At 42.2% G+C, this 25,712-nt stretch overlaps 1 protein-coding gene across 1 annotated transcript in view; it reads right to left on the bottom strand.

The window, feature by feature from the left end:
* znhit6 (zinc finger HIT-type containing 6) overlaps positions 1-25,712 on the bottom strand; it is a 49,538-nt gene that overhangs the window by 11,149 nt on the left and 12,677 nt on the right. Inside the window, exons 6-9 of the mRNA XM_036592379.1 lie at positions 15,668-15,733; positions 14,640-14,720; positions 9,380-9,460; positions 1,570-1,694 (exon numbers count right to left, since the gene is read on the bottom strand). Coding sequence (XP_036448272.1) covers positions 1,570-1,694; positions 9,380-9,460; positions 14,640-14,720; positions 15,668-15,733 — 353 coding nt within the window. The remainder of the gene's footprint in view (positions 1-1,569; positions 1,695-9,379; positions 9,461-14,639; positions 14,721-15,667; positions 15,734-25,712) is intronic.

Here is a 25,712-nt window from a genome sequence, read left to right as displayed (position 1 = left end):
TCCATCAACTGAGACATGTTTGGTATCTGAATTTTGCTTGTTTAGTTTTACAGTGGAGCTACGAGGCTGACGTAGCCAACAAGCAATGGAAGCGTAAGAGGAGGGAAAGTGTAGAAATACCCCATCTGCTGGCTGCATTCGTGACATTTCAAAGCACCATATATTGCTCCAGTAGTGAAGTTCTCAACCTTATCCATGTCAAAGCCCGTCTTTTTATCACTAGAAAACACGAAGGCCCACAGGAAGAGAAAACTAACTTCAATCTTGGTCAGTTGTGTGGGTGCCATACCTGCAACATTTATCACTGAACATAAATCATCCGCTTATTAGGCTAACGTAAGGTTGTTTAATACCAGAAAACCAGGAATACTTGCAAAATGAGCGGAATGTTTCTGCAACACATTTTTTTCCCCACAGTAAATTTCCTTACAGTATTATAGTAACTCCTCTGTAACATTATTCCAGCTACCCTTTACATTCAACAGAAATGGCCCAAAAATGCCGTTTACACTCAACAGAAACGGCCCAAAAAGTCCTTCTACATTCAACAGAAACAGTCCAAAAAGTCCCTCTACATTCAACAGAACTGGCCCAAAAAGTCCCTCTACATTCAACAGAACCGGCCCAAAAATGCCCTTTACGCTCAACAGAAACGGCCCAAAAATGCCCTTTACGCTCAACAGAAACGGCCCAAAAAGTCCCTCTACATTCAACAGAACCGGCCCAAAAAGTCCCTCTACATTCAATAGAACTGGCCCAAAAATGCCCTTTATGCTCAACAGAAACGGCCCAAAAATGCCCTTTACACTCAACAGAACCGGCCCAAAAATGCCCTCCACGCTCAACAGAAACTGCCCAAAAAGTCCCTCTACATTCAACAGAAACGGCCCAAAAATGCCCTTTACGCTCAACAGAAACAGCCCAAGAATGTCCTCTACATTCAATAGAACCAGCCCAAAATTCCCTTTACACTCAACAGAAACGGCCCAAAAATGCCCTTTACATTCAACAGAAACAGTCCAAAAATGCCCTCTACATTCAACAGAACCGGCCCAAAAATGCCCTTTAAGCTCAACAGAAACGGCCCAAAAATGCCCTCTACATTCAACGGAAATGGCCCAAAAAGGACTACCAAAGGATGATTTACAGCCCACTTCTGGTCCACGGCCCGGTATTTCAGAAACCCTGTTCTGAAAGCTACTCTAATATATTTATTTAAGGTAATCAAAAGAAATATTTTCCCTGTAACTCTGCTGTCAGATTAGCACACTGTTGGTTCTCTGTGTGTTAATGTTGTAACTCTGCTTTGAGCTGCTTGTGAGTAAAAGGGGGCAATTTCCACTACTGGGCTGTGATCAGGAGCTACTGACACAGCACTGAAGCCACCTGCATGGGCCTGAACGAATAACTAATACTGCAGTGTTTGTGATTTAATATGTGATGCTGTTCATCCCCTGTTAATGCAAACAGAACAAGAACAAGCCTTCTGCTTAACTCAGCACTGTGAGGGTGACGTAATCCTGGCTGCAGAAGCATAAGAGGAGAGTGTGTGTGGAGTATGAGCTTCACCTGGGAACCGAGTGAGGTATTCCTGACAGCGTTCCTTCAGGACCACATGGAGCTCCGGATATTCCACCACTGTTTTGAACATCAGGTTCTCACGGAGACTCTTCTTCAAATCCAGCTCATGGTACCTGCAAATACAAACCAGCAACAACTAGAAAATAATCAAAAATGGTTTTAGAGTGAAAGGCATCTATATTTATTCATTATTCACTCAAATGTGGAAGAAGTACTTTTTATAAAAGATCTTCCATAGCAGTCATACAGAGCTTGTGACTGCGAGCCATCATGATCTATTTGCCATATTTTGATGCACCAATGGTGTAGTTTTGGTTTTAGAAGTGAGGGGGGACACAGTAAGTAAGACCCCTCCAAGTACATACACAAAGAACCTGGCTAACGATAAAGAGAGCTAGCTGATGTTGAACATTCACATTCTGCATTAGGCTGGCTTTTACTGTTATTTTTGACATTTTTGACAGTAAAGCAATAATTCTTACCATGTAAGAATTTAAGACATCAGTAAATGAAAGGATGCGGTCAATTTACAGTGGCAATGAATTTAAATTATACTTACATTTAAGGTGGCAGTGAATTTAAGGTGGCAGTGGATTTAAGTTAGCAGTTTAAGGCAGCACCTAACAACACATTACCATCCACCTTGGATACCGTAGCAACCGCCTAGCGACATCTAAGCAACACTTTAGCAACCATCAACAGTCTTCCAGCATTTCAATGTCTTAAAATAATTAGCTGGCTTTTTCAAGCCAACTTAAAGTTTGTTAACTAACTTTCTCTTTCTAGTTATTACTGTTATAATTATTATTACTATTATTATTGTGTATTGTCAAAATGTGTACAGCCTGAGGTCAAAAGGGTCAGGGGCTCAAGCCCCCCGGGGTCTATCTGGGGCACACCTGGGGTCCAGTCTCAAAGTGTTGGGTACAGCTTGTGTTCAGGCTTCAGTCTGGTGCCTCTGCAGGCCTTGAGTGTGTGTATGAGTGTGTGTGTGAGTGTATAAATGTGTGTGAGTGTGTGTGTATGTATGTATGAGCATGTGTGTATGTGAGTGTGTTTGTGTGTGTAGGTGTGTGTGTGTGTGTGTATGAATGTGTAGGTGTGTGTGTGTATGTGTATGTGAGTGTGTTTGTGTGTGTATGAATGTGTGTGTATGTGTGTGTGTGAATGTGTGTGTGTATATGAGTGTGTGTGTATGAATGTGTGTGTGTGTGTGTATGAGCGTGTGTGTATGAATGTGTGTGTGTGTGTGTGTATGAGTGTGTGTGTGTATATGAGTGTGTGTGTATGAATGTGTGTGTGTGTGTGTGTGTGTGTGTGTGTGTGTGTGTGTGTGTATGTGTATGAAAGGGCTGTCTGTGTTGTGCTGGTGAGCGAGTGAGCCGCTGACCGCAGCTATGCTCTCTGTGGGCTCAGGAACGCTGCCTGAACGCTGCGGAGCGAAACACTGTCATCTGCTCCGCATGGAAAACAGTCATTTAGGATCATCAGTCTTCAGTTTTTATTTTTCCTTTTTCACTCCATCTCCCTGTCACTCCGTCTCCCTCTCTGTCTCTCTATCGCTCCCTCTCTGCGGTCGGCCAGCTGGTCTTCAGGCCTGATCTCACTGAGCGTCCTTCTCCCTCGACTGTACCGAGACGCAGAAATGAGGGGAAAACGGAGGAATAAAAAAACATACAGCCGCACTGTAAACAAACAAACCGCTCAGAGGTGAAAGACGCCGTTATGCTCTCCGGCCTGATTTCCAGTAAAGGAATGTTTACGAGGGATAACTTTAGCACAGCGGCCGTTTCAGGCTCTGACACAGCCCGGTTGAGGGGGTGGGGGTGACCGAGAGTCAACAGGGCTTCACCTAAACTGACCCGAATCAGCAGGTAAACAAAAAAAACAACAACTACAATTCAGCTTTACTTAACAGAGAGAGGGGGCGGGGAGATGTATAGAGGATGTATAGAGGAGGGACAGAGAGAAAGAGAGAGAAGAGATGTATAGAGAGAGAGAGTACAGAAAGAGAAAGAGAGAGAGAGATGTATAGAGAAAGAGAGTAGAGAGAGAGAGAAAAGAGATGTGTACACAGAGAAAGATATGTAAAGAGAGAGGAGAGACAGAGAGAATAAGAGAGAGAGAAAAGAGAGATAGAGAAAGAGAGAGAGAAAAGAGATGTATATATGTAGAGAGAAAGATATGTAGAGAGAGAAGAGAGACAGAGAAAAGAGGTGTATAGAGAGAGAGAAAAGATGTATAGAGAGAGAGTAGAAAGAGAGTAGAGAGATGTATAGAGAGAGAGTAGAGAGAGAAAGAGAGAAAGAGAGAGAGAGACAGAGAGAGAGAGAGAGAGAGAGAGAGAGAGATGTATAGAGAGAGAAAGAGAGTAGAGGTGAGAGAGAGAGGAGAGATAAATAGAGAGGGAGAGGAGAGATGTAGACAGAGAGAGAGAGAGGGAGAGAGACCAAACCACTCTGAATGACTCCGTTTGCACCTTAACCACTTAATTATGCTAAAATTTGGAAACTCAGTGGACTTTCCCTTTAAAGGAAAAATGTATGCACCCGGTCTTATGATGAGCACCAGCCACGAGCTGTCAGTGCAGATTATCGTGACCGTCCACATGCTTCTTCTCTTCTATCTGTTCTTCCTGTGTTGCTTCTCTATATTTATCATTTTTTCATCTTTCACCCCCCACCCTGCCCCCCCCCTCTGTACTCTCTGTTCCTGCTGTATGTAATGAGTTATGTAAGTGCTGATGGGGGTAATGATACTCTGGTATGAGGGTCACGCTGCAGTCAGAGAGCACTGAGAGTAAACACTCTGCGTCCTGCAGCGCTCGCCACACCGCCTCTCATTAACACCTAAACTACCATCTGCAAACTGCTGACAGCAGCTATTCAGGTATTTTGTAACACAGCTCACCCCCCCCCCGGCTCCCCCCCCCACTCCCCCACCACATGACTCTCTGTGGAAAGAGCGTTTATGTGTGTACATTGGCGAGCTCTCTGCCTGTTTCCTGTTATTAGTGTCAAGTTCCTTCGAATCCCTCGAGCTCCTGCTGGAGGTACGAGTCATTACAGGAGGCCTCGGCGTCGGACAGCAGGAGACGCAACCAACTGCTGGGACTGAACTTTGGAGCTGAGGGAGAACATCCCTGCAGATTTCTTTAAAAAAAAGCTCATGAAAGTTTCATGAAATTAATGAATCTGCACAAAAAAAAACACTGTTCTGTGCTAACTGTACTAATATTACTGTTAATAATAATAATAATAATCGGTATTTATAGAGCACTTTTTATTGTAGAGGCAGCTCAAAGTGCGTATAAGACCGTGAGTGTGTTTACATGCACTTAATAATCCGATAACTGCAGAAAATCTGATTTTGTCAGTAATCTGATCAACATGTTTACATGCACCTTGAGTAATCAGATAATGGGGAAACTCCAGGTCTACATGAGTCAGACAGTAATCAGATTTCTGCTTTGCAACCAGCTAATAAACTCACAGAAGAAGACGTGACGTAAACGTAACGTAAAACTCGAACTTCACGCAAACTTCATCCTTTATTTCATGTTTGGTTTCAGTGTTGCTCCAAAAGTGTTTTGTTGCGTCTTGCGGCAGATCTGATTACTTATTTCTGGTGCTGCCGTCTGTTCTCACACATGTGCAGACTGAATCCGAAAGAAATCAGAGTAAGAGTTCACATGCACTGAGAAATCTGATCTCTGAGCTAAAATCCAGCTCTCTTTATCAGACTTCTTAATTGGATTTCTAGACTTTACTTCGATCTATGAAATCGGAGTGTGCTGTTCACATGACCAATTGAATAATCAGATAATCCGATTATGATAGAATAGAAGAAGGTTTTGCTGAAGGTTTTTGCTGAAGACCAGTATCTGCAGATCTAACTGAACAAGGCCAGAATAACATGAACTCCCCCACCCTGGTCCTGGAAGACCCCCTGCCCTGCCCACGTTCAGCAGATTAGCTGGATGGGGTTTAGTGGGAGCAGGGCAAACACCAAAATGTGCAGGGCAGGGGGTTCCCCAGGACCAGTGTGGGGGACCCACTGAACTAACTGACCCATTACTGTTGACTCTGGTGTTGGCATGGCGACAACCAAGATGGCCGGCTGTTGTCCTGTAACCAGAGCTTTTAACAGACGTCAGAGGCATTAGTTTGCCCTCTGTGTCAGGGATCAGAGATCTGAGCGACCTGTGAAAGCACTAAGGAAGCTCCGGATCCTGAATGAGGTGGTGAACCTCTCTGTGCTCCTCTGGCTTCACCAAAGCGGGAAGCGTGTTTAACGTTTCACTGATACGAAGCCGTGTTCACTGTTTAATGGCCTCTTGGATGTTTGGATTTTGTGACATTGCATCCTTTTCCATTTGGTACGCTTAGTTTCGCACTACAGCGTCTGAAGCGCACCACATAACTCGAGTGGGTGTTTATTAACTGCTCAGAAATGTGGCGGAGCTACAAGCGCTCCCTCATTTTTACGCTCGTCTCAGAGCCAAAAAATGGACTTTTATTTTATTTTACTCACCTATCGCAGTCAATCAGTATCCAAACCCAACTTCACTTTCAAAAGTACACAAATACACACAAAACACCAGATTTGATCTCAGAGGAGACTCACAGTGTTCTGTCCAGATCAGCTGTGATCCTGTTCTGTTCACTCAGTGTTCTGTACAGCTGGGAAACTGATACAGTGCGTGATTTAGAACAGAGACCCTGATAAAGCACACAATCACTATAGTGACTCTGTAGAGAGACAGAGAGAGAGATAAAGGGAGAGAGAGATCCTCAGAGTCAGTGTCAGTGTTGACTCAGTGGAAAACAACTGCTTCGTCTCGTCTGCGTCTCTGTAATTTAAGGTGATCCGTATTTACGCTGCTGATTATGTTAAGTAAGCAGGACTCAAACTGAGTTAAGGCAGGAATGCTGACTCAGGGTCCATCCTCAGTGTGTTCAGGGGGTTTCACACTCCGCCCGTGAGCGGGCGTTCGGGGAAACGCTGCCATCTTTCAAACGCTGTGCATAATGTATGATTCTCACTGTTAGTCTGTGATTAAGTAAGAAAAACAAACCTGTTTATTCTTTAAACTGATACAGAAAACAAGCTTAACTCTCTCATAAACCTTTACAGAATCTAAGTGTCCCCAGAGCTTCAGACGAGCACTGACTGTGACGGTACGGACTCAGGAGAGCCTCAGTGCTCTGCTGCTTCATGACTTCACGGCCAAAACTCCAGATCAAGACGGGGCAGGACGAAGACACTCGGGGCGACAGAGCGTCGTTTACGCAACAGACAATTTCAACAGTGTGAATACTTGGGCCTGTTTCTGTGGAGCACTCAACCCTTTCCTTCCTGAACACTTACGCTGGAAATCTAACGCTTTATACACACTTTATAATCAGTGCTGTTAAAGTTTACGCACTAATAACGCGCTAACGTGGTAAATTACTGTTGCTATGACTCAGACTTTCTCGCTCAAGAACAGCTTTTAAACAGCAGAAACGACACAAGTTTTATTGGTTGAAGTATCAGTCACAAGAAAAACACAGCGATGATGAAGCAAGACCAGTAAATTCAGTGATGCTTGCACTGGAAGAAGCCTTGAATGACTGTTTTGGATAAATTATGGATAATTCTGCAACCTGTGAACTAACATATATTTAGCCACTGCTGGGGTCAGTAACGTTCAGTAACTATTTTTCATCTTCATCCTGAGTTTGTCATTTTGTGTTCAGGTTCAAGCTGAATTACTGAAAGTAATAAATTCATTCTGATGAAACTTATTTTGTCCTCAGATACAACAAAATGCACTGCTTTCAAAATGGAAAAAAATTTTCTAGGGTCAAAACTGGAGCAAATAATTATGATTAATTGGGATTAACTACAGCAAACTAGTGCGTTTAATCGCAACTGACAACAGCAAACCAGCGCGATTAATCATAATCAACTACAGCAAAGCAATGCAATTAATCTCAATCGACTACAGTAAACCAGCGCGATTAATCTCAATCGACTACAGTAAACCAGCGCGATTAATCTCAATCGACTACAGTAAATCAGCGGGATTAATCTCAATCGACTACAGTAAACCAGCTCGATTAATCACAATCGACTACAGTAAATCAGCGGGATTAATCTCAATCGCCTACAGTAAATCAGCGGGATTAATCTCAATCGACTACAGTAAATCAGCGGGATTAATCTCAATCGCCTACAGTAAATCAGCGGGATTAATTTCAATCGACTACAGCAAACCAGCTCGATTAATCACAATCGACTACAGTAAATCAGCGGGTTAATCTCAATCGACTACAGTAAACCAGCGGGATTAATCTCAATCGACTACAGTAAACCAGCGGGATTAATTTCAATCGACTACAGCAAACCAGCTCGATTAATCTCAATCGACTACAGTAAACCAGCTCGATTAATCACAATCGACTCCAGTAAACCAGGGCGATTAATCGCAATCGACTCCAGTAAACCAGGGCGATTAATCTCAATCGACTCCAGTAAACCAGGGCGATTAATCTCAATCGACTCCAGTAAACCAGCGCGATTAATCTCAATCGACTCCAGTAAACCAGGGCGATTAATCTCAATCGACTCCAGTAAACCAGCGCGATTAATCTCAATCGACTACAGTAAACCAGCGCGATTAATTTCAATCGAATACAGTAAACCAGCGCGATTAATTGTAATTTTTTTTTCAACCATTTGACACCCATAAGTATAATTAGTGCTGTCAAAGTTGATGTGTTAATAATGTGTTGATGCCATTTTATCAACATAATTTTTTTTAAACCTTCAGACCATCCATAGTTCAATGCTGAAGCCCAGCTTCTCACATGCTGTGTTCTGCTTCAAATACAGCTTTATCATGGCTCTTACATACTGGCAATGATTAATCAAAGTTGTGTACAATCAAATCTGATCGTAAAATGAGCGCATGACGGTATCTGTATGATCAAACTCATGTCTGAGTGTAATAGTTTAACAGCCTGAAAAAATGCTTGATTTGTGGTTAACTAACCAAAGTATCATCCATAGTAGCGATAATAAGAATACAAATGGAAAATAACACTTATTGTACTTTCTTTTCAAGCATACTGGTATAAACAAATGCTGTTAATGGAAAGTCTGTTCCTTTTAAAGGCATATTACACTGTGTTTTTTGTTTTATACCATTGACTCCGCCCACAACAACATAAAACACAGCTAGTGCTAAAGCGTCTCACACACTGCAATAATACAGCGTTTAAATATGTCGTATCAGGAAAACAGTCACACCACACCATCACATCGCTCTAGATGTTTGGTTTATTTTGCATTTTATTCTTTCCAGCCGTTGTAATTTCACTGCTAATCACTGCTCCACCTCAAACCCCGACTACGAGCACAGCCATTGGCTCACAAGCCCCTGAATGCTGGCATTTCATTGGCTCTCAGCTGAAACATCACCATGAATTAGGGTGTGCTTCATGTAGATGAGATACTCGTAGGCTGGCGCTTGATTTCACACACTGAAGCTGATTCATCATTTTCCGTTTGTTTCCACGTCGTTTGAAAGTTTCATGAATCAGACGCATTAAAGACGGTCAAATCTGTTTTCTGCAACAAAATACACTGCTTTTTAAGTCTCTTATGGTCAAATTAGAGCAGAAAATTTCGACTAATCGTCATTAACTACATAAAATAATGCAATTAATCGTGATTAATTTCAACCGTTTGACAGCCGTAATTATAACAGTTTTAGGGGTAAGTAGGGCTTATATGGGCAGCTTTTACTCACCTCAGAGAGCCGGGCTGCCTCTGCTCCGACTTCATAAACACACACAGCTGATCAGGAGGAGAGACAACGTACAGCTTCAACCTGCAGAAACACACACACAGGGTTAAAGCAGCACACACTGTGTTCTGATATGTACCGAAATCATCACCTTTCTGCGAAATTTACATTTGTGAATAATAAATATGATATTCATGTGAATCACGTAGATCTTGTTCTTATGGGGGGTCTGCTTCCAACACATTTGCAACGTCTTTGTAAAGATTTGAAGAAGGTTCAGTTAAGGGCAAGACCGGCCATTCCTTTATGTCCGCTGCATTGAAACAAGGTGGACAACTTCAGATAAAACGGACTAGCGGCAGGTGGACGAGGGTCTCCTATGTTTTCATTTTCATTTGAAATGCGGCTGAAACATCCCTGACATTCAGCTAAACAGACTAATATTAGAGTGGTTTGCACTGTTTGTACGTTGCGTTATCTGTGCTTGTTTGTGGCAGACGAACCAGTATCCTAGGGTTTCAGTCACGCGATTTTTCTGTTGTGGCTGCCATATTTGGAACCGAATTTCTGGCTTCGCTGCTCCGCACGGATGTAACTAGAGGTGAAAGATGACTAAAATTACTCACCTTATTTTGGAAGAGAAAAACGTTACCTCAACAAAGCCCGTAAAATAGGCTTCGATCCTTATACAGTTTCCCCCCCAAACTCCTGCTCCCACTTAAACTGGAGCTGGTGTAACTTTACTCTCTGTTTCTGGAGATTTAAATGATGTTTGAATGGAGAAACATAAACGTTAAATATCAGACTGAATGTCGTGGGTCGGAAAACAACGTCGTGTTTCAACAGACGTGATTTTGTAAGTTTGCTAGTGCAGTTAGTACAGAGTTCAGCTCCAGTCCTGAAACCCTGCACTGCATAACTGTGGTTTCTCTGGTTAAAATACCTGATATTATTAGCTGATTAATCCCTTCTTGAGCTGAACGAGGTGTGAACAGCAGAGAAACACTAAAATACACAATTCAGGGACTCCAAGCCTGGAGCTTAAACACTGAATTAAAGGTCTGTGTGTCTCTCGTCATTCTCGGCTTCTGTCGCGTCTCGCAGGTGAATCATTCACGAAGCACAGCTAATTAAAGGCATCGCGCTGCACAGTCACTCCCTGATTCGGTCCCCAAAATGGCGATGACAAAGTGGCGTCACCCAAAACGCGAGAATAACAGCTCTGACATCTCTCATACCTGAGGAAGGACTTCAACCAGTATACTGACCACTACTACAATAAAACTCACCCACATTCAGAATAGAGCATGAAGTGTTTTGTTTTTCAGAGGAGAAACTGTTCTTCCACCGAAAGAAAAACACAGTCATGTGATTTCAGAAGTGCGTGTGATCTGAGCTGTTACCGCAGGATAAAGCTCGTGGCGGCCGAGTAGAGCTGCAGGATTCTGAACCTTCTGAGGAAACAGGAAAAGTGAAAAAATCAAATTGAGGTTTTAATGTCTTTATTTTGGCCGGTTTCCTGATTCAAGTTTCGCTGAGAGTAACCAGTCTCGCTTCAACAGAGAAGAAAAGCCACTCTTTCCTCTGCGCTGGCTGATGTAATTCTGTAACTTGGTTTGCTGTTTTTCACCCTGACTCTCCTTAAAGGAGAGTGAACACTCTCCTTTAACTTCCTTCAATATAACAGATCTTCACATGCGGCTGAGGGGTGAGTGCTGCTTCAGGGTGCTGGCAGTGATGTTCATGTTAGTCAGCAGGGCTGTTAATGACTGCAGAAGCCTAATCAATCCTGAAAAAAAGGCTTATAAATATCACAACATTGGAAAACAACAACACAACAACACAAGATTGCACTTTAGAGGAATTACAATTTTTCTTTCTTTCAAAATTTCTGTAGAATTCAGCAGACATGCAAAGTCATCCAGAGTGGTCTGAAATGGTTCACTGTAGTGAAACCTACTCACTCATGTCTTTACAGTGGTGGTGATGGGAACCAGGGGTCACATTGTCTACAACACAAATATTTTATTTTCTATCCAAAACCACCAGTGAACCTACACAAGTCTTCTGGGTGTTTATATGGAATGTTGACGATGGTAAAATCGTGGAAAATATGGTCTCACAACACCCTGTATGTATCCCTCCACCATTAATGGATTTTGTAAAGTATGTTTTAGGCCACAATCATATCTTAACTATCACTAAACGGTGTCTCAGACATCATTTCCATTTTATGTAATAATTTTCTGTGAGGGAGCTTTTAGAGGTGGACGTCTGGTTCCTATCACCACCACTGTGAACAATTCTGACTCAGTAAGTTTCTCTAGAACAGAGCACTTCACACCAAACCACTCTGAACGACCGTTTACACCTCAACCATTTGAGTATGATTAGCTGAGAGCTACTTCAATGATAGAGGGTTCAAGCCCAGCACAGGGAAGCACAGCTAGGCCTCTAATGCTACAGTCCCACCAATCTAATTACGCCACTTGGATGCTGGTCATTTGATCCGTTAGGTCATTTGCATCCTTAAGAATGTGTATCACTGAATCTCAAATCGCTATAATGATAAAAAATGGGATTCGGCCCTAATATAGTTACATTTTTACAATTTTTAACACTGCACTGAATTCTTCACACCCTTAGCAGGTATGCACTCTCGCTCAACACACGTCAGTCCACTCTGCTCTAACGTACTACAGCGGCGTCTGGAGGCTTCACCTTGGCCTTCTGGAAAACACTCGACCCCGCAGAGTGATTCATCCTGGAAGAACACCCGCTTTCCTCAAAGCCTCGCGCATCAGCGCATGCCAGAACCGCAGGTGGACAGGTGGAACAGCAGGACGCTCCTGACAGACGAGAACCGAATCATTTCTCAACCACACGGAATGCGGCTTCCCGGCCAAGTTACGTAACGCACACATAGAGAATAATAATAATAGAAAGCGGTTTGGGCTGGGAATGAGTTTCAGGGCTTAATGAATTCTCCATGCAGCCCAAAAGGCTTTCAGAGCTAAATTTGTCTCTCTTTTCGTCACTTCGTTTTTTTACTTCACTTGTTTTCCGCAGCCAGCAAGAGCTGTTCCAATAAAATGTTTTTTTTTTTTAGTGGAAAAGTCTTATTTAATCAAAAAAAGGCATGCAGTGTCATGCCACTGTCAGTTTCAGCATTCTTCCTTTTGCAGATACAACAGATATAAAACCTAAAATATATAATAGGACCGTCCCTTTTATTAACAGTGTCATTTTATTTACGCATTTCCGTAATTAAAACCCTTTGAAATATTCATAGTAGCGTATGCTGAAGCCCACCTGCAGCTTGCTGTGTGTTGCTCTGATAGAATCTGTGATTGTAGACCTCTCATTCAAATACAGCTTTTATATAACATTTAATGAGCAGCAATCTAACAAAAGTAACAGCAAAGCAGAGCTCCAGCTCACCTCAAGAGTAGGTATGCTGTAACTAGAAACCACAAGAGGGAGAGGCTACCATCACAGACGAGTTCAACTTTTGACTATATGTATATATGTGATATATAGATAATAATTAGCTAAATATCTAAAAAATCATTATTATTAATGATTTAGTACTTTCTACAGGGAGTTGTCTGTCCCAAACCCCAACTCCCAAATTTATACTTGCGAAAATAATATTTTAAAATTTATTTTAAAGATCTTTTTGAGTTCTTTTAAAGCAAAGTTTAAAGATTTTGATTTATCCTCAGTTTAATTTTTAAATAAAAAAGCTTTATTTAAGAATTGCTGTCCTAGGTTTTCACGTCATGACTCAAAATTAGCTAAAATATTCACTTTACCAAATGTTTTGGGAATGTTATCACTGTTTTGGTGGTGATAAAAATACTGAGTCAGGAGAATCAATACACTCTAAAACATGCTGAGTGTGCGCTGCTGTGAGTCGCCCTGTAAAGCCTGAAATAATTGTTTAAAAGTCAAACTCACCTGGTCAGATTGTGCGGGAGTTTTTCAGATGTTGTGCATCTTTATGTATTAAAGTCACAAACACAGACTCAAAAAGAGGGTCCAGCTTGATGTTTAGGTCTCAAATGCAAAATCAACATTATACTGATGGAGATCATGATGACCATCACAGATAATTCACTAACATCCTCAGAAAACACGTCCTTCACCAAGTTTTGACTGAGTTCTCTTTGAACTCTCTTTCGATCATCAGATTCATCCGCTCGGGGAAGCGAACCGAAGCACAGCCCACGTTACAGTATGTTCTTCTGCACATCGCACGCAATTACACACTTCCACCAGAGAGGTCTCCATATCCCCAAATCTTACATAGTGCAGCTTTAAATGATGCACAGCACTGAAGGAAAGTTACACTGTGAACGTCTGATGTGAACACTGACAGGCTGATCTCTGACAGTACCGAGGGGAATTACACGTCTACAGCTCATTATGCCATTAACGTCAGCTTTTATCTTCATTTCAACACAATCATCTCACTAAAAACTCAAAACTCTCCAGCTGCCTCGTCTGGAATTGTCATCACACTCTGCTTTGGGAGGACGCAGTCAACAAAGCGCCATCACAAAAGCTCCAGGCAAGACAACAGTCAAAAACCGAGCCGAAAGTGGGTCGACCAGAACCGCGTCCAGCTCTGATCTGCTGCTGATTTCTTGACCTATTATCACATAGTTAGATTTAGGAGCGTGGTGACAGCCTGAAACCACACAGCAATCACGGTTCTATATTTACGCCCTGAAGCAGCCGCTTTAACGAGACCTGGCCTGTGGACAAAGCAGCAGGGCGTAAACTCCAGGCGTGTAAGCAGAAAAGAGCTCCATAAAAGGTTCTTTTGTCCTTTTGGTTTTCTTTTGTTGATTTGACAGCAATTTGACACATAAAAAACATTTTTTCTCTGAGGCTGTTTCACTCTTTCACTTTTGAGCGACAGATTTCAGCAGCATGTTAACGTTTTCCTTCCATTCCTCTCTTTCTGTCTTCACCACCACAACTGTCTTTAATTAGTGATGTACTGGATCGGTATCTGCAATGATACTGACCTTATTGAATGGATCAGGACTGGTATTCACAGAGCTTCTCAGAGCAGGACGGCTGATTTCCCTCTTCTTTACTATAACTTTACTGACAAGAACAGATCCCAGATCAGTGTACTCAGACACTCTGAGACGCTCTCTGAATACAGGCCCAGGCGTCAGGACAACAAGAGTACGAGAAGAAAAGCAGGTACAGCACAGAGGACAGAAAGAACAGGGTTTGATGGTGTTACCTTTGGCGCTTGACTGGGTCTGATTCAGTAGGGTGGACGTAGTCACTGAGAATCTGCTCCAGAAGCCGGTCTTCCGGCACTCTGCAGAGGAGAAAGGACTTTAATTCCACTGAAAAAGCTGTTCCTGCAGTAGTTTTTACACATCATGCAATTTTAAAATACAGTGCTGTGCAAAAGTCAGAGTCCACCTTACTTCATTTATTTAATTCACAGTCAAAACATTAGTTCAGTTAGTCATTTTCAGTGTCACGGCAAAAAGTAGTAAACATACTTAAAAGAAAATTACTCCGAAGCCTAAATGTGTCACTAAGATTCTTCCCCAGTTTAATTGTATCCAGTTCCATCCAGAAGTTAGGACTCCCCCAATCACACAGTACCGCCAGCACTAGGAGGGTGAAGGCTAACACAGGCTTCCTCCGAGACCTGTGAAGCACCACTGCATCTTTTCGAACTGTTGCTCACGCAATGTCACTGGACAGCTGAACGCACTCGGAGGAAAGCGCCAACCGCTAGATCTGTTACCTCAGCTAACAGACGCCTGCGCTGACTAGCATCGCGTTGAGTGATGGGGGGAGAGGGAGGGGCCATCCTACCCACCCAGAGAGAGCGAGGCCAATTGTGCTCTCTTGGACTCCCGGCCATGGATGGCTGTAGCTTCACTAGGATAGAATTCATGATCTCCTGATGACAGAGGCAACGCTTAGATAGTTGGGCTGCTCTGGAGCCCTATCACTAAAATTTTCAATATACAATGTCCGTACCGTCCATACTTGTCAAATAAGCTCCAAAAGCAGCCTGTTCTGAAATCTTTTTGTTTTTGTGATGACCTGTATGTACAAGTTTGAACACGCCTTTAAATTCAGCGAATAAACAGCACATCGAGTATTAACAAGGTAGAGGACGTGTTTACTTATTCACACTTAGAAAATCAACAAACATGGGGTGCCCAGACTTTTGCACACGACTGTATTTACTATATCTTATATGGAGCTGGATTAACTGAGAGAGAAGCAGAGAGGCTGACCTACCTGTCAGTATACTGGGCGCTGCTCTGGGGGAAGTGCAGCTTCAGGTGCCAGTACAGCTTCTGCTCTCTGTAATACACACACACACACACACACAATGAAACACAGCACTGCGGGGACTTCATCTCAGAAACACTCTGGAATCCAATCAGAGAGCAGTACAGATCAGGACACCTTTCATGTTCGCAAGCTCAGATCTCAAAACACAACTAAAACAAACAGCTGTTTCTGCTGATTGAATATCCTCATTTTAAATGTATCTGAACATCACGATGAGAACTCATTTCATACTGAATGAGGAACAAAGACATGGAAGGTTTAGCACTCGTTGTCACACCAACTGGCAAAAGAGGTGATCCATACCTGCTCATTCGGATGATTAATCTTTGTGTTAGATCTGATTTTTTGGTGAACCAGTTCAAAAACAATGTTATTCAAACTGAATATAACATTTAGGCACCATATCACTGCATTCAGTTAAACAGGGACAGTTTTGCTCTCCTGGACTTCTGGCATTGGTATGATTCATCAAATTATTTAGTATCTACCACACATTATTCAGTATCAAGTATGAATTATTCAGTATCTACTATTAATTATCCACTACCTATTATGAATTATTTAGTATCTACTATATATTATTATTCAGTATCTACTTCAAATTATTTAGTATCTTCTATGAAATATTGAGTATTTACTAAGAAATAAGTAACTATTATAAATTTTTCAGTATACACTATGAATTATTCAGTATGTACTATTAATTATTTAGTATTTACTAAGAAATAAGTAACTACTACCAATTCTTCAGTATCTAGTATGAATTATTCAGTACTTACTATAAATTGTTCAGTATCTACTATGAATTTTAAATAGTGGTACCCCCAATTCAATTTGGGGATTGGATTTTTTTAGTGAACCAGTGCTTAAAAGAATGCTATCAAAATTGAAACTGCAATATTTATGCACCATATCCCTGCATTCAGTTAAACAGGGCCAAGGGGATCTCAGGGCCAATCCTGGACTCTGGGCACTGGTATAAGTTGAATTTTTCGGTATGTACTTTAAATTATTCAATATCTATTATTTATTGTTCAGTATCTGTTATAAATTATCCAGTAAAGACTGTGAAACTACAGTGTAAGATCTAATTGTCAGAGTAAGGACTGAAGGAACCCTCATACAGACCCTTAGTTTAAGGGGTTAAAGGCCTGTTTTTAAAACAAAGAAAAACAACCTAACACACGTCATCATTCAGCAAATCCATGACGTCTCAATAGACTTCTGCTTTTTTTTGTTGGGCAATTAACAGTGCTTAAAGCCATTAGCTGGAAGGACGATATGCTGTGTCATCTGTGCCCCCTGCAGTGTCTTAAATCCCAAATGTGACATGCGCTGGGACTGTTCCCACAGCGCAGCAGTGATTCAGTCCCAGTGATCTGAAATAAGGCACTGCTCGGGAGAGCAGGAGACAAAATACAGTGGACAGAGACTGAAAACACCAATGAGGCTAACAGTGGCTGGAAACCCACTCGAGGGATACAGAGAGGTTGGAAAATGGTCAGAAATGAACGACCGTTTTTGGTACATACAACCACACAAACTAAAAAAACTCAAAACTATGAGCCGCTAAATATACAGGGAAATAACTCCAAGCTGACTGGGAGAAGATGCTTCACGCTCTTCACGTGCATCTCAACTGCCAAACGCTGCCAACTGACGTGGTTCTTCCTCATGTTCTCCAGCCTGCCAGGCGCCTGGAGGGCGTGGGGTCCCAATAAGTCACATCTGACTGCCCACATCCAGCTGTCTAGAGCTGCTGCTGATGTGTGAATCCAAATGGAGAGCAGTTGAAAATGAACAAGTCTCTGGAGTTCAATCACCACCATGGGCCCAACACCACCACCGTCATCACTGCTGGCAAAGAAGCGCTATTGTGTATGGAGGCCTAATAAGACAGTATGGATGATGTCACGTGAGGGAGCTGGCACCAAACACACGGAGCGGATCACAGCAGAGGTGCGTATTAAGTACAAAATGACTGTAGGACGTGGTCCAAATCATGACAAGTGAGAAATCACTCCTCTAACGTAACCAACGGCTGACATCAATCTTCTCCAGGCTCTTCACTAATGCCAGAGCAACTGGCAGAAACAATAAAGAACCACCTCGACTGTAAGGAGAGCCAAACAGCCGACCACAGGCATCATAATAACGCAACAACAGACGTCATCGCAATGTCATAAATATGCATAATCTTAAACATCCCATCAAAATTTTATTGTATTGTACAATTTCTGTTGGCTGCTGTGTTTACTGCATTATTGGATGCCCAGTGTTTTTCATATACCCTGGGATGACTGGTATCATCTCATCACTGATACCACGAATATCAAATATCATATTAAAAGACATTAGATGATGATTTTGGACCGATTTCTATCAGATAATAGCAGGAAAATTCCAGATGGGTCATAATTGATTGTTCAGATGCTCTTCCAAGCTGGATATGCTTTACAGAAACGCTGCCAAAAATCTCATCCAACCTGATAATTGCACAACTCCGCTTTTGGGAAAACTCCTAAACTTTGTGCAAACCTGAAAAATCACACTAAGAAATATTGGATGTGCAGCACTGCAAAGACCACCTCTCAATTATTTTATTTCCAGCCATCAAGTAGAAAATGGTTCATTTTGAACAAAGTTTGAGATAAAACGGTACTTTCATCTCTGAGAGAGAGGAGAAAATCAAGCTGCTTCAGATCTGAAAACATCCACAGGTGTTTCTGTCCATCCTTCCACTGTGAGAAGACGACTCAGCGCTGTGGGTCTGAAAGGATGTGTAGCTGTCAAGAAGAACCTCGCTGAGAAAAGGAGACGGACACATCAAACAAAGAAGCTGAACAATGGACTGACCACCCCAGAGTCCAGATCTCAACATCCCTGAATGTGTTTGATTACTTCAGAAAATGATCAACCAACTTCTAAGACTGAACTTCTGAGGTGTGAAAAATATCCCTGCAGATTTCTATGGAAAACTGAAAGCGAGTCTCTTGAAAAGAATAGAAGCTGAATCTGTTATAAGAAAGGTTTTCATGTTGCCATTGAAAGAAAATGTTCCACATGAAGACACTTGCCACTGTTGGCGGCACAATTTTTCGAACTCTTTTCCACTGAAAACCATGGAATATCATGTGGAATATCAACGGAATATCCAGTTTGCCGTAAAATGACTACCACCAACATGCATTACTGTGTTATTGCTCCTCTAAAGTTCTTCCTGAGACAGAAATAATGTCACCTTCATCTCCTCTATTCCTCAGTCACACCCCCTTCACCACTCTCCCCTTCCACTTGGTCCCTCCCTTGACCCCAGGGTCTCTACCTAAACCCTGTCAGAATGTGTTCATAAGTCTGGTAACACACTGATGACCGAGCTGTGCCCCTGCAAGATTCCCATATGCATGAGAATAAATTCGGAATCTGAAGGCTTTGTTTTCTAACCTTGCGTTCACACCAGCAGCGAGGCGACGCGACAAAGTGGCTGGAGGTTATTTATTTTCAATGACAGCTGGGAATTTCCAGCAACACGTTGGTGATGCAAAACAGGTGGAGTCGGTGACGCGACAAAGTTTAACTTTATGCAAATCAGGAGCGAAGTGACATGGCGACTACCAATAGGAATTGAGCATTAAGCAGCATAGTACACGCTTTATCTCCACCACTGTGACATGGTGCACTCCTTTTTTGGTTCCTAGATAACTGTTCCTACAAGAGATGGAATAGGGGCGGCAGTGCTTTCAACGCAAACAGACAGTAATCGACCAAATAAGACCAAATACTGTTTTCCTTACATTCCGACTACACGGACACAGGGTTTAAATAAAGATAAGCACAGAAACGATTTCACCAGGATTTTTTTTTAGTGGGAATGCATCTGCTTTGTGCCTGGCATCATTGAAACCATGTCAAACAACAGTCAGTTCAAGTTCAGACACGCCCATAGGCGATGAGCGATCAGCAATTTGGGCATCAAGAGGTGAAAAGTCATAACCAGTGTGAACGCAGGGTAACAGCAGCGCAGCATTTTACACTGGAAATTAAACATTCTAGAGCAACTCTGAACAAAGAGTGGAACAACTGGGTTGAATAGGATTTCTGCCAACACTCTGTAAAGCCTGACCAACCTCTTAACACCTATAAAGGAACGTGTTTGCAAGTGGAGCATGGAGCATGCACAGGTAAACTGATGAATAACATATGATAAAAGAAAACAAAGCTAAAATCTGTGGATCAAGACAGGGTTCAGTTGCACATTCCTACAGACCTACATCACCCAGTCAGTGCCTGGCTTTGGCCACAGGAGCACATGCCAGGCCAGATGGCAACATTACACAACCCAAGCATTCAGCCTTTGTTTCTACTTCAGAAGAAAACAGAGCCGTCCGGGGGGATGAGGGGTGAGCAATGCCTGATCCAAATCGTGATCAAGCTTTGGCAGAACAGTCAGTCCAGAATCCACAGCATGATTCGGCATGGCATGCTGGGCACTGGGAGGGGAATGGTCTGAGCAGCGGTCGATTTGATGCTGAAGGGGATTCCCTGTGCAGGTGTGAAGGTATTCCAGTGTTCCGCTGCCCTTCAGGCGCAGGTATTTATGAGTTTGCTCGGGCTTGGCTGCAGCTCCGCTCCAGGGTAGAAGGTGGGAGGGCTACGGAATGCCAGGTGCATAGAAAGGCATTGTTTTGGCTAAAAGGCGAATGGAAACTATTTTTTTTCCCTTGGATGGAAAAAGGGCTTTGGCTGAAAGATGCTAGGTAGTTGCTTGAAGGCGAGGTCAGGACGCATTCCAGTAATATCAGTCTATCACTCACCATCAAGATTCAGCTTTGAGAGGGCACCGAGGAGTTTTGGCAAAGCCTTCATAAAAGGCTGAAGGTCAAGTAGCGGATGAGGACAAGTGAATACCTTTAGGGAACAGCTTGGCGAAAAATCAAAAACAAAACGAGCTTTGAAGCCTGCAATGGACTGGTGACCTGTCCAGGGTGTTTCCTGCCTTCTGCTCAATGACTGCTGGGATAGGCACCCCGCGACACAGAAGGATAAGCGGCTTAGACAATGTGTGTGTGTAGCTTTGAATTATAACACCCATTAACTCTCATTACTGAGATCAGTTAAAGTGGATGTTAATCAGAAAATGCAGTATTGGGGTGCTAGCTCTCGATGAATGGTCAGGGTGGTGGCAGGAGGGGGCAAATGATTTTACTGGTCACTTTACTGAAGTCACTATCTGAATCTAAGGCTAAATCCACCTGTTATGCCCTAAGGGAAAAGGAAAATCTATAAAAAGACAGCGAGCCTTTAAACCACCTGGTGGGTTGTCATCCATAGTTGCTGGCTTCAGAAAAGAAACACAACATTGCTATAGTTGTCCACACTGTTGCTGCAGGGTACTCTCTGTTCTTTGCAGTCTGGTTTTGATAAGTGCCCGTGCTTCAAATTCCATGTCTGAATTTAATATATCAACAATCACAACAAATCAAAGCCAAAGTCAAAGCCATGAAGCATCAGAGCATTCTTTTTTTAGCAGTCTTGAATTTGGACGGTCAACAGCTCTAATGTTAAAGGAGTCAAACATACAGTCATATGCAAACGTTTAAACACCCCTGGTCAAGCAACATCACTCAGAAACTAAACAGTAAAAGAATTTGTCTTGGGGTGCCCAAACTTTTGCATATAACTGTACCTGCAGTTTAAAAGTTTCACTCCATGTGACTCCAAGCCCCCACACAAAATCAGACATTCAAGGTCATCAGACAGTTATCTCTGGCCTCCACCGGTATATGGCACCATAAGTTGGCCTTCAGTTGTGAACAGAAGGTAGGCCTTGAGAAAACAATAGAAGAAAAATAATCAAAGGCAGATAAAAAAAAAATCAACAAAGAAATGACCTCATGCTAGAGTGATTTCAAACAAATTAATAGTAGATCTCACTTTGTAGTACAAGCTTACTTTGTTCAGCTTTACTGAACCTAGTAAATTACTGCTCAAAGCTAATGCCTTTAATACTTTCTTAATGTCAGTGCGAGCACATTTTCACATTATGAGTCAAAATATAAAAGGAATGGACAAGCAAGTTTGGCATTACTGCCTTTTCACACTCCAATAACATGGACAATTTCCAAATAATTATCTATTTTTATTTTTTTTATGGGGCTAGACAATTTTCTCCCTGGTTTAGTCATTGCTAATTCCACCAGCAAACTAGATCTCGCTCTATCACTCACAAGCCCCAGCACATTTTTTTACTGCAGCTATTGCAATGTTACTGGGCAGCTCAACACGCTTGGAGGAGAACACTAATTTTCTTACAAAATCTAGCAGCTGCTTAGGTTAACCAGCATCATGCTAAGTGATGGGGGGGAGAGGGAGAACCATCCTAACCACCCAAAGAGAGTGAGAACAATTACTGCTCTCCCAGCCACAGATGGTTGTGGCATTTCTGGGAATGTTGCGACTCCCGACAATAGGACCAACGCTTAGACAGCTGTGCCATCAGGAGCCAATTATCCATTTTTAATCAGCAATTATTATTGCATTCATGGTTACATAACCAGATGTAAACACTGTTCTTGAGTCATTCGACTCTCACTTGCTCTACTCTAACTCCATTGGCTAGTGCTAACTGTTACAGCACTGTGAATGGATGAAACTCAGGACGAGAAAGAGAGAGTGCCCTCGTTCATTCCATTCTTCACCCATGCTTGCTAAAGAAGCTAGTAAAACCAACAGAAAGTGATAAAGATCCCAATAAAAACAATTTTCTGACAGGTCTATATGTGACTCAGCCCCAATCACGCACCCTAGGCAAATCTCCTGACTACATTTTCCATTCTGCAATCGCAAACATGACACGACAGAGGATACAGGAAGTCTCTTTTATAGTTAAAATGGTATGTAAAAGTCAGGCTTTAGGGCCGGGGTCAGGTCTGATGATCTACAAGAAGGTTTTCCTTTTCACAATACTACTTAGAACAAGGGAATCAGGTTTTATTGCCTTCGATCTCAATCCAAGACATTTAATACTCCCTGGATTTCACACTGCACAATTCAAGTAAATTCAAGTTAGTAAAACTCAAATCCAGTTGAGGTAAGGTATGAGAGACTGCCAACTGCTTTAATACAAATCAGGAAAAATCACTTTTTTAATGTTACCAAACTGGGAGGATGAAGACTTGCAATGCTAAACACCTGAAGTACCTTAAACCACCATGCTAATTATGCTGCATCAGTGAATGTACTGAAACTTTTAAACTACTTGTTAACGTCTGATGTGGATAATGATAGTGAATAACCTCTACAATAATGCTGTGAGCTGAGTGTGACTGTACACACACACACACACACACACACACACACACACACACACACACACAAATCTAAAAACAAAAACAGGAAGAAGCCAAACTCCACACTAGTGAAGGGCATTGCAGCTGTTTTCAATGGATCAGATCAACTGGCTCAGCTCACGAAGTTAATCTATTCTTTGTTTTTCAAGAAAACCTTTGTCTACTTTCTAATCAACAAAGCTTGCATTATGTTTGCAACAAAACAAAGAAAAGATAGATGTTGATATGTAGTTTGACTGGATGAATTTCGAGAAGTAGGACCAGACATCAACAGACGAGTCAAAAATCAGAATAACTAGTGAGGCACAGTTGGAAACATGACATTTGTTTTGTCTTGATTTTTAAAAACGGGGGGGAAAAAATAAGCTTGTCAATTTAAGTTGGTTCCCAATAGTCACCTGAAAGAGCCAGCTCAAAGAGCTGAAACTTTCGCAAATGACAGATCACTAGTCCACAGGTCAGTAGAGTGTGACGTGCCCTTTCCAACAAGCCCTGGACCGCATTGCTAGTCTTCAGGGAACCGGAGATACGGAACCCCGTATCTCGTAAATTTGTATCTGACTTAGGTGCACCCTAGGCCTTGCTGAGATGCTCGTCCGTGGCTGAGGTTTAGAGAGCCAGAAAAATTTCGAGCACCGCAACTCGGCAAAAACCCTGCTGCGTTATGCCCCCTCTCCAACGCTGATGACTTTTTCTCATAGTCCTCAGAATACCGGAGATAACAGCGTTCAGTATCTGATTTTTGAAGCACTGTAGATCAGAAATGTTAGAACAAAGCCGAACTCCACAGGTCAGTAAAGCGGGACACGTCCCTGGATCGCATTGCTAACCTTCAAGAAACCAGAGATACAGTCCCCAGAATCACTAGGCTCCTCACCTGTTGTCTTCTCTGAAGTGTCCATGTCATCAGTTTAATTAAAAATGAAAATAAAATGGATTTATTTTTTCGGACCTGAATATTAAACTCAAAAACATTACAGAAAAATAATGTGTGCAGGGGTCCTTTTGGAGTATGTTGCCTGCGACAATGGGAAAAAAAAAATGATACAGAGCTGTGTTCCATTCCAGCTTTGCACAAAAGTTGCTTCTAGGCAACAAACATATTTCAGCAAATACTCGTAAAAACGGATACTGAACATTAAAAATGAGGTTTAAATGTGCCCACTAGAGACAGTATGACCAAGTACATGCTTTTCATTGACTTACTCAAACTCTTCCCTTTATTGTTAACTCTATCATTGTCTTTAAATATGTATAACGTTATTGGAAAGTGAGGAAGATGAGACGGTTAAAAAACATGCTTAAAGCAACACTAAGTTTTGGGGATTTGGAGACCTGTCTGGTGGAAATGTGTGATTGTGCACAGAATGTAGAAGAACGTTTTGTAAAGTGGGTTGTGCTTTGGAACCCTTCCCTGAACAGATGAATCTGACTTAAAGAGTATTGAGAGAGGACCAGCTCGAGTTGGACCTGCTTTTCGAGCCTGTGTGTATGACTTTATGATAAAGACATCTAATGTAAAGCTTTCTCAGAAGAGTAGAGGCTGTTACTGCAGCAAAGAGGGACAAACTCCCTATTAATACCCTTCATTTCAGAGGAAATGCTATATGAGAAAGTGTCTTTGACTTTTGGACATAAAGAGACAGGGGAGCTGATCTGAGCTAATCTGAGCTGATCTGAACTGAAGCTCTGAGAAGGCAGAGAGATGTAGGTTAAGTGAACTTATTCACCTTCTGCTCTGAATATGAAAGCGCCAAAACTCAGGTAACCCAAGCCAGAGAGAGTGTGGGTGTGTATGTGTCCAGTAGACAGGGACACCGCGATCAACCAGAGTTAAATACTGACCACAAGGCAACACAGCAAGGACAAAAACACCCGTACTGTTTGGGTGTTCCCACACTGGCTCGGACACGATGATCCCTCTTCTATGCCGTTTCACAAAAACAAAGATAAATAGTGACAAGTAAACACAAAATCCTATTTTTAAATGATGATTTCATTTACTGAAGGAAAAACACTGTTCAGCCCTACCTGGACCTATGTGAAAAAAACACCTTAGCTACTAAATCAACCAGTTAAACAAAGCCAACTGAGTATAGGATTTAATTTCACTGGCCACACTCAGGCATGACTACTACCAGACCTGTAGAATCTAATCATCACCTAGACAGAACCTGTCTGGCAAAGTGAAGCAGGACTGAAGGTCTCAAAAAGCAGCACGTGATGTCACGTTCTAAACAGATTCAAATACAGATGTAAATCAAGGTCTTGAAATCTATCAGTCTGGAAAAGGTAACAAAGCCATTGCTAAGGCTCTGGGACTCCAGCGAACCATGGTGAGAGCCATTATCCACAAACGCAGAAAACTTGGAACAGTGGTGAACCTTCCCAGGAGTGGCCGGCCTACCAAAATTTCACCAAGAGCACACTGACGACCCATCCAGGAGGTCACAAAAGAACCCAGATGAACATCTAAAGAACTGCAGGCCTCACTTGCCTCAATTCAGGTCAAAGTACACGATTCCACAATAAGAAAGACACTGGGCAAAAATGGCATCCATAAGAGAGGTACAAGGCGCAAATCACTGCTGACCAAAAAGAACACAAAGGCTCGTCTCACATTTGCCAGAAACATCTAG

Source organism: Colossoma macropomum, unplaced genomic scaffold (genome assembly GCF_904425465.1).
Source record: "Colossoma macropomum unplaced genomic scaffold, Colossoma_macropomum, whole genome shotgun sequence".
Lineage (NCBI taxonomy): Eukaryota > Metazoa > Chordata > Actinopteri > Characiformes > Serrasalmidae > Colossoma > Colossoma macropomum.
The sequence above is the reverse complement of the archived record's forward strand: the minus strand, read 5'-3'. Positions and strand labels throughout refer to the sequence as shown.